General features: G+C 40.1%; 1 protein-coding gene across 2 annotated transcripts in view; it reads right to left on the bottom strand.

Moving 5' to 3' along the window:
* The window catches only part of LOC117289416 (junctophilin-1-like), a 28,591-nt gene extending 13,251 nt beyond the window's left edge, over nt 1-15,340 (bottom strand). For both annotated transcript variants that reach the window (XM_033770534.1, XM_033770535.1), the window contains exons 1-2: nt 14,454-15,340; nt 319-437 (exon numbers count right to left, since the gene is read on the bottom strand). In XM_033770534.1, coding sequence (XP_033626425.1) covers nt 319-437; nt 14,454-15,307 — 973 coding nt within the window. In that variant the 5' untranslated portion in view covers nt 15,308-15,340. The remainder of the gene's footprint in view (nt 1-318; nt 438-14,453) is intronic.
* Between the last annotated feature and the right edge of the window lie 2,739 nt (nt 15,341-18,079).

The following is an 18,079-nucleotide window of genomic DNA, read 5'->3' as shown; positions in this document are numbered from 1 at the left end:
AGTGGTTCTGTAGCATGCACTGAAAATTGGTTGACTCCAAGTTGCCTGAAAAAAGTTGACTCAGGCCTGATACTACATTACACGAAGGCAATAAAGGCGATGATTGCCTTCATGCCCCCCTGGTCATTGCCTTGGTGCCCTTAAAGTGCTCTTATGGAAATTAACAATTTCCTCATAGGGTGCCTTTTACCATGGAGCGAAAATGCCTTGGTGCCCTTGCCCTTTCATAAAAGAAGCACACAGGCCTGTTTCCTCCTGTGACAAGGCACTACAGTACAAAGGAAAGCACAGCTTATAGACTTGATTGGACACACCTACCTCTTGGTGGGAGTGAAGCAATAAGTTCTTTGGATCGTTGTCTCGCCTTGCTGCCCTCGTCTCGAGACTCTGAGGCTGCTTCCTCTGCCATCTCGGACTTCTCTCTGGCATATGACGCCCTGAAAGGAGACCACACAATTTGAATTACAGTTATAAATAACAATACAATAATCATTCATTGAATTTATCTTGCGCTCTCTCCAGGACCAGCCTGTTCGAGGGCGCATGACAGTAAAAATGCCACACTATCTTAACGTAACAAACGTAACTTAAGAAAGCGCCACAAATGTCAGCATCCCGGGCTTGGGACTTCCCATATCAAAATGAGCAGAGGATAAAAGTTTTAAGAGGCGATGGATAATTTCCCCTTTTTTGAAAATGCCCTGAGACTTCTAAGTATTTATATATATATTTTTTAAGTTGGCATTTTGCACTGTATGCTAGGGGGTTTATTGAGTGGAGTGAACCCTGTAGCCATTCATATGGCACTATTGGGTTTGGTAAATCTGTCTGTATACACCCAAACCAAATGGTGCACTCCTACAGAGTCCACCATAAAGGGCTAAATAACAGGGCAGGCAGTAGCAAACTTACATAGCCCCCTCTTGTGGCGGAGATTGTGACATCTTTCACTCAAGGATTTACACGCACTGCTTTATACCATATTTGCATACATGTATGAGCGAACACGCCGTGTACTAATAGTAATCAAATCCTAAATCAAATTGAGTTTTACCGATCAATCTAAATCTTGCCAGCAGTGCGCAGTTAAACTGTAACTGATAAAATATGGCTCATGAAAAATGTTGTTTTTAGACTTGAAGCACTGGTAGTTTTACAGGTACAGGTACATGTAGCCATACATGTAGATTGGTACACACTCCACACATTAAAGCCATTATACACTTTCGGAACAGAAAAAAAAATAATCACAGATTTACAAATAATTTACAGGGTTTACAGAAGGTAATGGTAAAAGACTTCTCTTGAAATATTATTCCATGAAATGCTTTACTTTTTGAGAAAACATTAAAACAATTATCAATTCTCAACAGCAAGAATTACGGATTTATAGTAAACACATGTCATGACACGGCGAAACGTGCTGAAACAAGGGTGGGTTTTCCAATTATTTTCTCCCGACTCTGATGACCGATTGAGCCTAAATTTTCACAGGTTTTTTATTCAATATATAAGTTGTGATACACAAAGTGTGGGCCTTTTGACAATACTGTTTACCGAAAGTGTCCAATGGCTTTAATGACCATAAAAACTTACTTGGCGAGAACAATTGGAATGTAGAAATAGAGCACTGCTTCTATTGATAGTATAATTTATTTTATAAAGGACTCCCTTTGAAGCGATATGGTTCAGATAATGTTCCAAACCCAAAAATATTTGAACCCGAGAAATAATTCATGCATGAATACTTCTGAGGGATGTCCATTCGCGAGTGCTGCAGCCAAGATATGCGGTTGGTACCGGCTGTCCCTTCGCTTAATATGGATTTGATCTTCTTGTGAAAGTCTTTCAGCACACATTTGCTTTGGTGTAGTTAAATTTTATCAAATAAAAAACCCACAAGGGAAACTGACTGGGTAGATTTTAAACAAACAAAGAAAAATTGACTAGAGCGGGATTTGAGCCAACAACCTCCAGATTAATGTACTGCCGACCAAGTGAGCTAGTTAGCCCATGTTGGCATCTCCCTATTTTGTCAATATCTTTGTTTGAGGGTGCCTGGGCACAGTGTGGGATTGAATCCCTGTGTCATGACACTAATTGTGCCCTTGTGAACCATAATTGCTTCATAAAAAGTTGGGAAGGTATTGTGCATTCTGCTCTACCAGCCAGGGGTTGATTTCACAAAGAATTAGGACTCGTCTAATCTCGAGTTAGGACTGGTAACTCAGTGCAGGGTTGGGAATCATCCTAAGTCCTACGATTAGTCTTAAGTTTGGAAGAGTTTTGTGAAATCGACAGCTGGCTACTAAGTAGCCTTGTCCAAGGCTTTTTACGCAAGCACCGGCCTGCAGCTCTGAATTAACGAACTGCATAGATACTATACTGCACGGTACATAACAGTACTTGATACCGTGGGGTCGAAGCGTGTTTTTTCGAGGTTGTTGTACCTCGTACAACCTCGTTGTTACCTCGGCAAGCCATGCTTCCACCCCACAGTATCAAGTATCGTATGTCTCTGCGATACAGTATCTATATATGCAGTTCTTGAATTCAGAGCCGGTGCTTGCGTAAAGAGCCTTGGACAAGGCTCCTAGTGGATGATACGCATGTCTAAATCCTTACAGACTATGTGAAGGGGGTTACCCTGTTTCAGCCCATGGAGTGTAGGTGGCAGGTTACGTGCCCCTGGTGGCAGTTGATTTGGGTAGCTTGTGATGTCAGGCGATCTCTCATAAGATTTGTGCCTTGGTTTTGATAATCAGGCAGATCTTAAAATGCGTTTAAATTCTACATGTTATTTTAAAGCCATTAGACACTTTCGGTAAACAGTATTGTCCAAGGCCCACACTTCGTGTAACACAACTTATATATAAAATAACAAACCTGTGAAGATTTAGGCTCAATCGGTCATCGGAGTCGGGAGAAAATATCGGGAAAACCCACCCTTGTTTTCGCACGTTTCGCCATGTCATGACATGTGTTTAAAAATAAATCCGTAATTCTCGCTATCGAGAATATTGATTTAATGTTTTCTCAAAAAGTAAAGTATTTCATGAAATAATATTTCAAGAGAAGTCTTTCACCATTACCTTCTGTAAACCCTGTAAATTATTTGTAAATCTGTGAACTTTTATTTTGTTTTCTGTACCGAAAGTGTCCAATGGCTTTAAACAAGTATATTAAATGTCTGATTAAGAAATTCCAAACTCTAAAATCAAAACCTCATCATGAATGTCTGGTTTACGTCAGCCTTTTTGCATTTTAAGCAGATTGTAAAACTCTATCAGATGAATAACTCATCTCCTAAGCCCTGTATTTATAGGCAACATCGGTGACTATTTTCTGCAAAATAGCTTTATAATTATATAGAGAGAAAGCACATCGCAATTTTGATATAATTCTCTAACCATATTGGAACACTTCAGGATTTTTTGAAGTTTTTTTTAAATATTCCTGGCATGAAGAAGATGGTGTTTTAGTTTAGCCGAAGGGGCGTCCTTTAGACACCCTGTCTTAAAGCCAGTGGACACTATTGGTAATTACTCAGAATAATTATTTGCATAAAATATTACTTGGTAACAAGCGACGGGGAGCTGTTGATAGTATAAAACATTGTGAGAAACAGCTCCCTCTGAAGTAACATAGTTTTTCGAGAAAGAAGTTATTTTCCACGAATTTGATTTTGAGACCTCAGATTTAGAATTTGAGGTCTCGAAATCAAGCATCTGAAAGCACACAACTTCAAGCGACAAGGGTGTTTCTTCTTTCATTATTATCTCGCAACTTTGATGACCGATTGAGCTCAAATTTTCACAGGTTTGTTTATGCATATGTTGAGATACACCAAGTAAGAAGACTGGTCTTTGACAATAACCATTAGTGTCCAGTGTCTTTAAATTTGGACGCATTTTTTTCTGTCATTTACATGCACATGTCTTAATGTTGTTTGGGGATTTAGGAGACATACGCCTTTTGGCGATAGTTATTTTTTAGTTATTTTTTAAAACTTGTATGCTCTCCTGGGCACCCCACTGTTGTTTTACTTTGTTTTCTTAAATATTTTTAATGCATGTACATGTGCTTGTAAATGTGATTACTACTTATTGTGGAGCAGTGATAACTGATCAAGATGAAGTCTTTCACACCTAAATTTAGACACACAATTTAATTAGACACCCAGTTTTTTAATTTCCAGCAACTTCGAAAACCCTTTTACGAAATCATGTCTAAAACTTTGAATGGGGTCCAACAACTGCAGAGTCCTTAAATTTGACCCTGGCTGAATTCTTGGTACACTTTCCTCATGATTCAGGAGACATATATGCTGAATGCTCTGTACACAAGACCCATCTTCATTCCTCGCACCACCGGGGTAGGTTATTGGGTCCAGAAATATCACTCCAGCAGCGGACATCACGCCTGCATTCCGCACATACCAACGAAACCAATCTTTCTATTGATAATCTATATAAATATAATGTACGGCCTTTGGGGTCGGACGGGACGCCAGACAGACGTAAATACACGATGCACATGTAATTACATTTGTAATGGGCTTGTCTAAAGGCTCCATCATCAACAAATGTAAAGCCTGCATCAAATAAACAGCTATCTTATTGTATAAACAGACATTCTCCGCTAGTGGATTCATCTCACATCTTGAAAGGATATCACCACACAAGGCCCTAGTATCATAGCACAAGGCCCCATGCCCTCTTCAATATGATGTTAGGAAGTGAGTGTTTGTGAGTTCTCCCTCGTTCATTTTGAGAGATATAAACTCTGTCGTACTTATTACATTTTATTTTAAACTGGTGTTATTAAATATTTTTCTTTCCAAGTTAAAACCCAAATCACACAGCTCTATGACATTACGAAGACCATGCTGATCACCCCGACCCTAGTCGGGACACAATCACCGTCAGTATCAGCAATTTGGCAAATTAAATACTCCACACAACTGAACTGTTTCCACGTTATACATGCACATGTAAGTGTTGCTGACTTGATGTCACTACGATTACACTGTGACCAAAACCGCCCAAGCTGTTGTTTCTACTTTAATTACAACCACAGAGATCTCATCATGAAGCTAGAACCACAATGCTGTTTGTACGATAATGGTGTTCCCACTACGACTTTGCCCCACTTTTGTGCTTAAAGCAGCCCAGTTACGCTTATTTTGAACACGTCCAAAATAAGTGCTGGAAGAGAATGCAGCTTCCCGACCTACATGTAGGAGATCTCCCCCGACAAAAACCACGCCAGAGATTCTCCCACGTTTGGCCAAAGATTGACCAAGTTATCAGCCACTTTTCCATCGTACTAGAAGCGGCGTCTATGTGTGATACGGGTATTAAAGGAACACATTGCCTTGGATCGGACGAGTTGGTCTATAAAAAGCGTTTGTAACCGTTTGTTATAAAGCCTTTTGACCTAGAATTTTGTTTGCTCAGGGAACATTCAAGCTAGTGATGTCAAGTGTGGACCGAAGAAATCGTGGAGGAGTGTAATGTGACAGTCAAGTGGTAATATAATGAGGAGTAGTTTTGTTAAAGCATTTAAAAACAAGAAGAGCAATCTTCAAATGTATTTAGTCCATAATTGGTTGCCAGTGAAGTTCCCAAAGTGATGTGGTAATATGTTTTCTCAAGGGTTTGGAACATATTAAACGAAGGCAACATTTCATACGAAGAGATAAAGCTAAACTCTTCACTTTTGGCGAAGACACAGCGCTACAGTGTTGTTCAAACTCACAACTGCCTTCATTACAATTGATCTCGCAGGGACTCCATATTACATTGCGCTGATCACCTCAACAATTACACATCACACTGAATGGCAAAATCTCCAGTCCTTGGTTTCAACTCACACACGCTGCTCACAATGTAGCCTTGTCCAAGGCTCTTTACGCGAGCACCGGCCCGCTCTGACTTCACGAAATGCATAGATACTATACCGCACGGCACATAACAGTACTTGATACCGCGGGGTCGAAGCATGGCTTACGAGGTATCAACGAGGTTACAAAACGAGGCCGGATCAGGCCTTGGACAAGGCTACTCACAATGAAGCATTGATTCACATGGTATGTGCACTTCCTTTGTACATTTGTCAGTTTTTCAACCGTTGCCCTGGTGATCACAGAAATTACCAGACTCCGAACAAAGGTTTTTTTTCTCTTTACATTATTGGAGTTTGAAAGAGTAATTCTTTTCCCCTCCATCCTTATATTAAGTTATCAACAATCAAATCATACTTGAACCGACCTGTGAAATTGAATTCTGTGATTTTTGCTGAATTGAAAAACAATGACAAACGGTTTATAGAGCCACTGCGGCATGGATCGCGTGTACTTTGTTTCTTGAGTAATATTTGTTTGTGTGAGCATACCTTTGATTGCTGCAATACAACTAGAAGACAGTGATTTTTGGAGGTCTTTATATATAATGGTAGGCTGTATGAACTGGTGGCTATAGCTACAGTTACATGTATGGCTACAGCTTCCGCTAAAGCAACCACTAAGCGAGAAAGGGATTAAAAACAATTTAAAGATGCTAAGTCAGATTTTGGCCGATTTGACCCAAAGATTTTTATTTAAAATAGGTATTTTGATGGGGGTCGAGAAAGTTACAAGCTTTCATTTGAGCCATTGCTTGAAGCAGTGAGATAAAGTGCTCAAAATTAGTTTTTGTCGGGATCCCAACAATATATCATGTGACCAATTCTTAAGTGTTTTAAAAGAAACGTTTTAAATTTTTGTCATGGTCCCTGACCATAAAAAGTAAAAGTTAAACTTTTTTCGTTAGAGCAGGTGATACTCAATGAAATACCATTCACTAAAAAAAAATATCAATTTTTTAATGTTTGGGGCAAAAAATCTGACATAGTTAGCATCTTTAATCTGAGAAACGCTACCACCTTTTGAAATGAATTTTCACAGGTTAGTTTTATGGTACAATGTAACAGTATATAATTGAGCAGTTAAAAAACAACCACATAAACTTTGCTTTTAAAGGCGGTGGACACTATTGGTAATTGTCAAAGACTAGCCTTCACAGTTGGTGTATCTCAACATATGCATAAAATAACATACCTTTGAAAATTTGAGCTCAATCTGTCATCGAAATTGCGAGATAACAATGAAAGAAAAATAACCCTTTTCACAAGAAGTTGTGTGCGATTAGATGGTTGATTTCGAGACCTCAAATTGAGGTCTCGAAATCAAATTTGTGGAAAATTACTTCTTTCTCGAAAACTATGGCACTTCAGAGGGAGCCGTTTCTCACAATGTTTTATACCATCAACCTCTCCCCATTACTCGTCACTAAGAAAGGTTTTATGCCAATAATTATTTTGAGTAATTACCAATAGTGTCCACTGCCTTTAAGTGGAAGTTCTAGGCCCCCTCCAAGCCCCCCCCCCCTTGGTAGACATGATGTAGGCCTACTATGGTGAATTTTTCACATAAAACATCACAGGTATGCTTTCAGTGCATAATTCAGCACAGGAGAGGGATCGGCAAACTGAAGGTTCTGTCTGTTCATCCATCAATTGCAAACGGAAGATTCTAAAAATACGTTGACCCCCTGAGCAATGTCTATTTGGTCTGTAACGTCAGACGTCAGGTTTCGTGGCATGACAATGGCGCACAAATTGCATTTCGTTTGATGCCAGCCATGTGTCTGATTGTGTGGACGACAAATTGTTCATCGTGTTTACATCCCACGATCTTCAAAACGAGAAATTGCCTTGGACTATTGACAGTAACCATGGTAACCAGCAACGTGATCGAGGAGAGACAAAAAATATCCTCGTCACCCTCTCCCAAAAAAGAAAAAATTGCTGAGGTTTATTCAATTATCGGAAGTAGCATTAACAATCAGCGAGGTGGATATTGAATGAGAACGGATGACGTAAGATAAATTCACAAACAGCACTTGCAGCATACACTGTGTTCAAAACAAACAAACAAACCAACAAAGTAAGCATGTCCTTGAAATGTTTACGTAGACTCCTAGAGTTCATAGAAAATGGTTGCTTCTACAAGAGACAACGCTACGAACTCGGCTTCCTTTTTGGACTCACAATGAATGTACTAAGCAAGTTGGTGACCACTGTTTACGACAGTTTGAATAATAGGGAATTCTAAGTGTAAAGTGATGAAATATAACATGTTCTCATATGTGTTACTGCTGGAGGGGGTGGGGGTTAGCATGATAATAGAGGTGACCAGTTAAATTAGGTCACAATATACATCGTCGGTCCACACCAGACCCCCCCCCCCATTTTCTTCAAATACATTTATTGATTTTTTTTTTTTTTAAGAACATACATTCGTTTCAGAAACATATACAGGCCCAGTGCCTTTTAAATCAAAGAAGCTCTTTAGCACATCAACTTTAAAGCGAAAAAAAACCCCCAAAAATTGGGTTGAATCGTAAACAAAAAATTACCAGCCAAAATGCCATACTATGTATCGCTTGAGACCAACCCAAGAATTGACTCCGCAGTAGTACAGTTAATTACGATCATATAAGCTAAAGTAGTAGTCCCAGCCTATTTCTTTACCATCCGCCCAGGTAATAGTTAATAAGCAGGACAGTTCTTTTCAGAACTGAGAAGTCTCCTGACACCTGAACAATCTACTACACGGTAGTAGAATTAACAAGACAGTTCTCTAAGAACAAACTCTACCTGGCAAGTAGATACAAACATGGTGTTACCACAAACTAAATATATAAAAATGTTTCCAGCATCACAAAAATGACGATCTTAATAATAATAATAATAATAATAATAATAATTTTGGGTTTGAACAAAGAAGAATTTACTAGAGTGGGACTCAAACCAACGACATCTGGATTAACATGCCGGCGCTTTAGGAATTGAGCTACAGTAGCCCTATATGTTGGAGGTCTCCCTATATTTGTCAATATCTTTGTTTGGAGTACCAGGATCAGGATCCATACAACCTATACAAATAAAAAATATCTAAAAGGTGCCTTTTACAAAAGTTTCAAAGCCCTGTACAAGAGAATCTACAAAATATCTTGGCATAAAAAAGCAACTGAGTTGTTAACATGGCTTTGAAGGATTCAAAAGATGATGCCTATTGACAAATGTTAAGAAGTACATAAATTGTTCCATAATCATGGCATCCATCTTGTTTTTTAATATGTAACCAAACCAAGGCTCATGGGAAGTTAGCCTGGTCCCTCTCCATAGGGGTTGATAGTTTAGAGCTATTCTTGGTCTGTGTGGAGGCAGGGAGCCAGACAAAGCAGCGCACAGTTAGGATGGAGGTATTTTCCAATACATAAACCCGAGCCGGCTCGTAATGTACAACCACAGCGGGGCGTCCATCAAAAGAAAAACACCCAAGCCCCAATGAACGGGAATCAATTACGTGCCAAGGCAGCCTTGTAATTGGGCAGTCTACACGACTCAACGTCCTTATATATGTATAATATCGACACACAGAGTACATGATGGAACGACACAGACATGAGAAGAAAAAAAAGAAGAGAAAAGAAAGAAAGATTCAAACATGGCTGAGTACACATGACCAGCCACTTGTGAAAATGTCAAAGCGTGTCGGCGGCTAAAGATCACCGTGCTTTGTAGCTGCGCAGATGGGATACAGTGCCCATGGCATTTGTGCAACATGCAGATTTTTTTGTCTTTATCCTTCTCTTCACACGATGCAAATCAGACCGGTTGCTATGGAAACAGGATGGCTGCATTAAATAAAAAAAAACGTTCCAGACTTTTTTTTTAGCACATCACCACATGAAGGCATGTGTACGACCGACACGACGGCATGACAAAAACATGGGTTGATGCAGACGGCTTGACGACATGATACCTACTCAAGTGTAGTAGAATCGAATACATCAGTAACCATGGCAACAAGGTAAAAAAAACCATGTGGCCTTGTCGAGGGGGTTTCCAGAGGAGGGTGGCATTTCTGTCTCTCCGATGGACCGAGGGAAGAGCCAGATGATGACAAACGATGACACTATTATAAAGAGTAGGGCAATAACCCTAAACCGTACGGGATCTATTGACAGGGCGTGATGAAGCGATAACAATTGACAGTTATGTTCTTTGGCTGAGCTCTATCTGCTAATTGAGGATGACGTTTAAACCCACGACAAGCTGACGATTGGCTAGAACCGTGACCTCCGTCGCTGGCGAGGGTTTTCCGTAATCTGTACTGACTAGACATGTTGAGAATGATTGTCTAAAAAACATGGCACTGGTGAAAAATGTTTCCATTGAAGGGTTACGAGCGTGTGACGTTCTTGCCTTTACTTGGATGGAGGGGGGATTTTATGCTTTCGTGACATTCAGCCTTGTCAAAGAAGATTATATCTTGGTTTCTTTAAAGGCAGTGGACACTATTGGTAATTACTCAAAATAATTATTAGCATAAAACCTTACTTGATTACGAGTAATGGGGAGAGGTTGATGGTATAAAACATTGTGAGAAACGGCTCCCTCTGAAGTGCCATAGTTTTCGAGAAAGAAGTAATTTTCCACGAATTTCATTTCGAGACCTCAGATTCAGAACTTGAGGTCTCGAAATCAACCATCTAAACGCACACAACTTCGTGTGTCAAGGGTGGTTTTTTCTTTCATTATTACATTGTATCTCGCAAGTTCGATGACCGATTGAGCTCAAATTTTCACAGGTTTGTTATTTTATGCATATGTTGAGATACACCACATGTGAAGGCTAGTCTTTGACAATTACCAATATTGTCCACTGCCTTTAAGGTGAGGGTTCTACTTAACTTATTTGGGCTACCAAACCAACAGACACTACATCATACATTTTGGTTTAAAGGGTTCGGGTACTTTTTGTAACACAAAACACAATGTTAACAGATATAAAATTAAACTTCACCGTTTGAAGATAATGATAGTAGAAAGCGAACCTTAAAATATTAGTTGCTGAGGTGCAGTACATGTAGTTTTTGAGAAATGAGTAAAACCATGTAATGAAAATATGTTTTTACATTCTAAAATCATTTTCGTCTCATGATCACTGAGACGAAATTATTTTCATGACATTGTTTTACTCAAATTTTAAAAACTACAGCACCTCAGCAAGTAATATTTTCAGGGAAGCTTTGTACCATCATTATCTTCAAACTGTGTAAGTTTAATGTAAATCTATGGACATTGTGGTTTTTGTCCTACAAAAAGTACATAGACCCTTTAAGCTTGCCAGTATTTGGGTCTCTGGTTATTTTTGTAAAATCTATTAAATTTGACTGCTTGGAAATTCGGATAAAAATTTATGATGAAGCTAGGACCCAGATTTTAAGGAGGTATGGTAAAATGATGGACTTTCTACCTAGAGTAACCCCCTACATGGCTTACTGAGAACAACAATATCCTCAGCGCTAAGGGAAACACAAAGAGCAGGATTCAACGAACATTTGTGTTCAGCTTAAAAAGCAGACATAAAAAGGTCTGTGCATGGATAAATGTCTGAAATTTCCCATCTCTGAAAATACAACACAGAGAGCATTGATAACTACTGAAAATAATATCCCAGCGCTGGAGTAAACAAAGAGCAGAAATACAAACAGCAGAATTCCTTTACATCTGGAGAAAAAAAACATTGGTTCTTTTGGTTCACCACTTTATGCAGACAACAAAAAGGTCTGAGTTCGGATAAAACATCTGAAATTTGGCATCTCTGGAAATACAACACAGAGCATTGAGACCTACTGAAAACATTATAAACTCAACACTAGAGAAACACAAAGAGCAGAATTCCTTTAAATTTACATCTGACGAAAACAATGAACATTTTTTTTTCAGCTCGAATTAAATGCAGACATAAAAAGGTCTGAATTCGAATAAAAAAAACTGAAATTTCCCTTTTCCCAAAGTACAACACAGGGCATTGATAACTACTGAAAATATCATCCTCAACGCTAGAGAAATACAAAGAGCAGAATTCCGTTACATCTGCCGAAAACAACAACAGTTTTTGTTCACCAAATCATGCAGACAACAAAAATGTCTGAATTTGAATAAATGTCAATTGATTTCCATGTCTGGAAATATACCACACACAGCATTGATACCTACTGTCAATCTTACACACACACATAAGAAAAATCAACATTCCCCAACTCAACACAGCTCAAACTCCTCAAGCAGTTTTAAAGGCAGTGGACACTATTACTCAAATTAATTATTCGCATAAGACCTTACTTTTGGTAACGAGATAATGGGGAGAGGTTGATCATAGTATAAAACATTCTGAGAAATGGCTCCCTCTGAAGAATATGTAATGTAGTTTCGTGAAAGAAGTAATTTTCCACGAATTTGAATTCGAGACCTCAGATTTAGAATTTGTGAGGTCTCGAAATCAAGCATCTTAAAGCACAAAACTCCATGTGACATAGGTGTTTTTTCTTTTACTATTTATCTCGCAACTGCGACGACTGATTGAGCTCAAATTTATACAGGTTTGTTATTTTATGCATATGTTGAGATACACCAAGTGAGAAGACTATAGTCTTTGACAAATACCAATAGTGTCCACTGTCTTTACTGTTATTTACATTTTCATTAATTGTGACCATGAGAATTCTACAAACCCGCAACGCCCACGAAAACAGCGTGCACGCTTTCACTAAAGACTTTCACATGCAAAATCAGGAAGGCACGATACATAAACGGTTATCGCATCATCGATTTAATCAACCCAGGCTTCTTCTGCCACTCAAAATCAAATTTCTGAAACCGTCCCTCCCGCCCTCACCCTGTAACCCCAGGGGGATGAACCGCTCGTCCAACGACGCGAGTAACCAACGAAGGCACAGAGCACGTAGTTGTTACATTTATTCTAACCAAGGCTTTGGGGGGGGGGGGGGTGCAGTAAACGATATAATCGAAGATGGACAGCCCGGGCCAGAAGCCTTAAGGAAAAGGTAATTGAGTCTTGCAATGATTTTTTTTTTTTTTTTAAACAAGTAATTTACAAAAAGATTATGTGTAATCTAAAAGCTCACTTTTTTTTAAAGTTCGTACAAAGTGAACATCTGACTGCAATACAGTTTAAGTTTGAGGAGAAAGCATTTTCAGACCCTCCTCCAACCATGGATGATCACTTGACTGCCACAACTGAAATCCCTGGCAAAAAAGTGACTAAATACACTTACTAATTGCATCAGTGATAAAGTGTATTATTATCAATTTCGGGGTATGAGCTCCCTCTAATTTGGAAGGTAAAATCAGCAAGATTGCAGGACTTGTAGCTCAAATTTTTAATTTTTTTGTGGTTGAACAAAGAATTGACTAGAGTGGGATTCGAACCAACGACCTCCGGATTAACGTGCCGGAGGTCGTTGGTTTGAATTCCACTCTAGTGATTCTTTGTTCAACCCCAAAAATCATTTCAAAATTTACCCAGTCAGTTTCCCTTGTGGTTTATATTGATATCAAAATATTTTGTGATATTTTTTACATGTTTGACTCAAGTCACCATTTTAGGATTTTCTGCAGACTGGTGGGAGCCTTTTATCTTTATAATTTTTTTTTATAGTCACGATTGATACATTGTACTTATCGCAGCCGCATGGAAGCATTTGGCCCCAAAGTCCCTGGTTGTTGCCAAAGTCCCCTGGGGGATTTTTCAGTAGAATTTGATATAATCCCTCAAAGAGGAGTACTTTTTCCCTGACTGAGGAAAAAAGTACCTTGCCTCTTTATTTGGAGAGAAGCATAAGCACTGGAATATAAGCAAAAGGACTGGATAATTACCAAATTCAAGTTTAAAGAGATTGCATGCATTTGGTAATTGGAACCCAGTGCTTGTTTCAATCCTATATTGGGTGCGTTCAATAAGCTTCCCCGGGTCCACCCTGCGGTGCTCATTCGGGTGACCCCCTGACAAGAGCTAATCGAACGATCATTTACCCTCTCGTGGTGACCGGGCCAGCCCCCAGTGTCCCGTTCCACAAGCGGAGCACTTGGGGCTGACCGGGGTGAGCCCCTGGAACGATGTCAAAGCTGTTCAAACGTACCGGGGCAGATCGGGTCTAACCGGGGAAGCTAATCGAACGCACCCATGTTTTTTTTCGAGATATTGCTGAAAATCTGGAATTGGTTATGTCCACGTAGGAAGATTCTGCAATTGGAATACTCCATCTGAGAACACAACCACGGTAAACGCTACTCAGATTCAAATTTTGGGGGATAAAATCTGATATCTTTTCTAATAACTGCAGTGCTTCCATGTGAAAAGTTTCTCAAGATGCATTATACCATCCAAAGCTACTGTACTTCTAACCGAGTAAGCTTTTATTGCCATTAATTTTCAGATTCATTACCAAGTGTATACAGAGACCCTTTAAAGATGATAAGGATATAGAGAAACTTTGATTTCAGATACCGCCTTTTTTCGGCTCTGGTTGACCTACCTTGATATAGCGAGGTCAGCTTTTTGTCTGGCAATATTCGCCGCTTGATTCGCAGCTTCCACCGCCCGCTCCACCCTGTCGCTGATTCTCTTGGATCCGATCACAAATAGTTTCTTCTTTCCCGAGGCCACCAGGATATTGTTCTTCCACTTCCCTTCCTCCTTGTGGCCGTCGGGGTACGTGAGGCAGCCGTAGCCGTGCCGTTTGTTCTGGTGCCACTCCCCGGCATACTGGAAGGCGTCCGAGCGCTGGCTGATCCCAACCCCGGAGCGTTTGTCCTGTTTCCACTCACCGAGGAACACCTCGGTGATGTCTCCCGTGGCCTCCTCGTCGTGCAGGTGACTCGGATGACTGAAGTCGCTGTCCATGACAGAGGACTGCAGCGAGCTGGAGCTCATCCGACTCTCGCTCTCGTTGCTCTTCAACGAGTCCTGATGGTTGAGTCGCGGACGGAAGGACGCCACGCTCCCCTGCGTGCTGTCGGAGCTATCCTTATGATGACTCGAGGAGCCATTCTTGTCCTTCTTGCGTTTGGTTCTTAGCCCAATCAAGGCCTTACTCACGCGCGCAGCGTCTGTGCGTTTAAATGTTCCGCCTCGAGACTCCGTGTCCGTTGTCCCGTCGTCGGAGATGTCCAGAACGAAACCCCCTCTTTGGCCGAAGTTATCCGGGACGGAAGCAATTGATCCATTCTCGTGTTCACTTCGCAGTGAGGTGAGAGAGGTACGGAGGGCCGGTCGTACGATGGACGCCATCCCATAAGGCACACTGTTGCGTATTCCACAGCCATGGCGCATTCCGCCGACCCATTGTCCCTGATAAATACCTGGACGGAATTCAAAAGACAAACACATTATGAAAATTTACAAAATGAAAATGGCCTTGCCCTCTCAACGATGAAATGACATGCCTGGTAGTGGTATTTCCTAACCCTAATCATACACCCAGCTCAAATTCCAACTGCAAGTTTTGTTTGATTCTGTTGGACTTTAAGACTGCAGTGGTGCTTTACACTGGATCAGGCATACCACCCAAATTCAAAAGTGTTTTTCCGAAAAACACTTAGACAAATTCTGTGACGCTACACAACCGAATTTGATAAAATTCTACGTTTGCAGTCGTTTGGAAAAACGAGACAGGAAATAACAAAGACAATGCCTGCTGAGAGCATGATGAACCTCAAACCATTGTTTAATATAACCATAGAGGTAGAAATAACATGAACTGCCAGAGCGTTTGATGGAGTACCTGCTTCAAGATTCGACGGCAGTTGCTTTTTTGTTTTGAGATATTAACATGTCTGGCCGTATGGTTATAGGATTTACGCAAAAACAAAATGATCATGAGAAGGAGGCAAGGCAGAAGTTCTCTACCGTTATCTGAAGACGAAATATCATATATATTAAAAAACTTTAAAGATGCTATGTCAGATTTTTGGCCCCAAACATTAAAAAATAGATTTTTTTGAGTGAATGGTATTTCAAAGAGTATCACCCGCTCTAACGAAAAAAAGTTTAACTTTTAATTTTAATGGTCAGGAACCATGACAAAAATTTAAAACGTTTCTTATCAAACACATAAGAATTGGTCACGTGATATATTGTCGGTATCCCGACAAAAACTAATTTTGAGCACTTTATTTCACTGCTACTAATAATTGGCGGACTTTTTCGAGCAATGGCTCAAATGAAAGCTTGTAACTTTCTCGACCCCATCAAAATACCTATTGAATTTTAAATCAAAATTTGTGGGTCAAATCGGCCAAAAATCTGACATAGCATCTCTAATGTTTACCAGCTCTTGCAGTTTACATTTGAGTGGCTTTTGTTTACTTTTGCAATTTATCAAAACCAACAAATAAACAAAGAAACAAACACAAAACTAGTTTTTCCAGACGATTTTCTACCTTCCACCATGGTAGTAATTAAACAGCAGGACAGTTAATTCAGAACTGAAAAGTCTCTAAAAAATCAAAAAATCTACTCCGTGGTAGTAGAATATATAGCAAAGTAGCAACCAAATAACACAAAACTAGCAAAACAAAAATTACACTTTTGTTAAAAAATTTTAGTCACTTTGGTTCAATTAACTACCAAAGCCTACAATTGTAGAAAAGTCTTACTGGCCTCACATTTTGTTTGCAGTAATTTCACAGTCTGTAAATAATGCAGTTTTTTTTTTTCTTCTTGTAGAAACCTGCGTCATCTGGAAACAACCGCATCAAATTCTTTTGGATTATCGTAGAGAAAAAAAAGGACTCTAACATTTATAAAGCAATATTTCAACAAAATTAGCTAGAGAGAGAGATAGAGTCAGTTGGGTTTACAATTTGACGTCACCGAGAGCTGGATTGACTCGTCTCCAATTATCACGAGAAAATCTCCCAGAATGCATTAACCCACTTCTCCCCTCGTCGTCTGAGGAGAGCCCACCGTTGGGGCATTCCATTTCACCGCGTCAGCAATCCCTGAAGTCAGAGCATGCAGAGAAAGAGGGATCCTCGCAGAAAGAACAGAGTGATCGCGATCGCCCCCCTACGACTCTAAGGAGATTGGTACCGCCGCGGATGCTGATAATGTCAAAAGATGACCCTGCGGGTAGTCTGAGGCCAGACCTCTGAATCCAGTGTCAGGGTCACCTAGGGTGGATAATCCGGTATTGCGAAACACTCTCCTTCCCAGAGACGCCATGTGTGAATAATATCTCAGATTTATTGGTGACGGGGGACGTGTATGCTAAAAAATACTGACGCACAGAAAATGAATTTTCACAGGCCAGATGAGACTCTTGAGTGCCTCGCATGAAACAAACAAACCAACAGTTGATCATATCTCAATACCAGTGTCCAAAAATACCTGCAAATTAACATAATCTCTCCCACTTTTTTTGCAACTTACAAGATCAAGGTTACATTTGCAGTTGTTCCATCAACTAATAACGGTACCAAAACATTTGTTCTGTGCCAAAAACAAAGGCATATTTACAGAATTTTTTTAAATGTATTTATCTTTAGTTTTTTTATGAGAGATCGCAAGGCCACGGACGGCCACTTTAAGGTGACGGCTACACTTTACTGATTTGGGCTATCCATCCAAATCAACTGCGACCAGGGGGCACGTTGCCATCTACTCCTGGGGCTGAAACAGGGTTACCCCCTTCACACTCAATAAGGAAACATGGGTAACACCTACTAAAGGATGACATTGGGAGCCTGGCTGGTAGAGCATTTTACAAATATTGACTGCATCAAGTGCTATGGTTACAACTATGACTCCCGAGGTGATCCCCGGAGCGTTCTATTTTCCCGAGGCTAAGCCGAGGGAAAATAGAACGCTACGGGGATCACCGAGGGAGTCATAGTTTTAACCATTGCACGAGTAAAATCAGTCAATATTTGTTTTATAACACCCCAAACATTTCTTAATACTGTACTAATATTATTAAGTTACAGACCTGAATGCTACAATCCACGGACGACGTGAATACAGATTGCAAAAACTTTACTGTGCTGCATGTAGTGTCGTGCAATCCGAATTGGTTACAGACTATTAATTTATCATCCTCGTACACACAAGGGACGTCTGGGTACTGCACGCCGTGTGCTAGTCGTTGGACTAGCGCACGGC

Source organism: Asterias rubens, chromosome 4 (assembly GCF_902459465.1).
Source record: "Asterias rubens chromosome 4, eAstRub1.3, whole genome shotgun sequence".
In the NCBI taxonomy this organism is placed as follows: Eukaryota; Metazoa; Echinodermata; class Asteroidea; order Forcipulatida; family Asteriidae; genus Asterias; species Asterias rubens.
The sequence above is the reverse complement of the archived record's forward strand: the minus strand, read 5'-3'. Positions and strand labels throughout refer to the sequence as shown.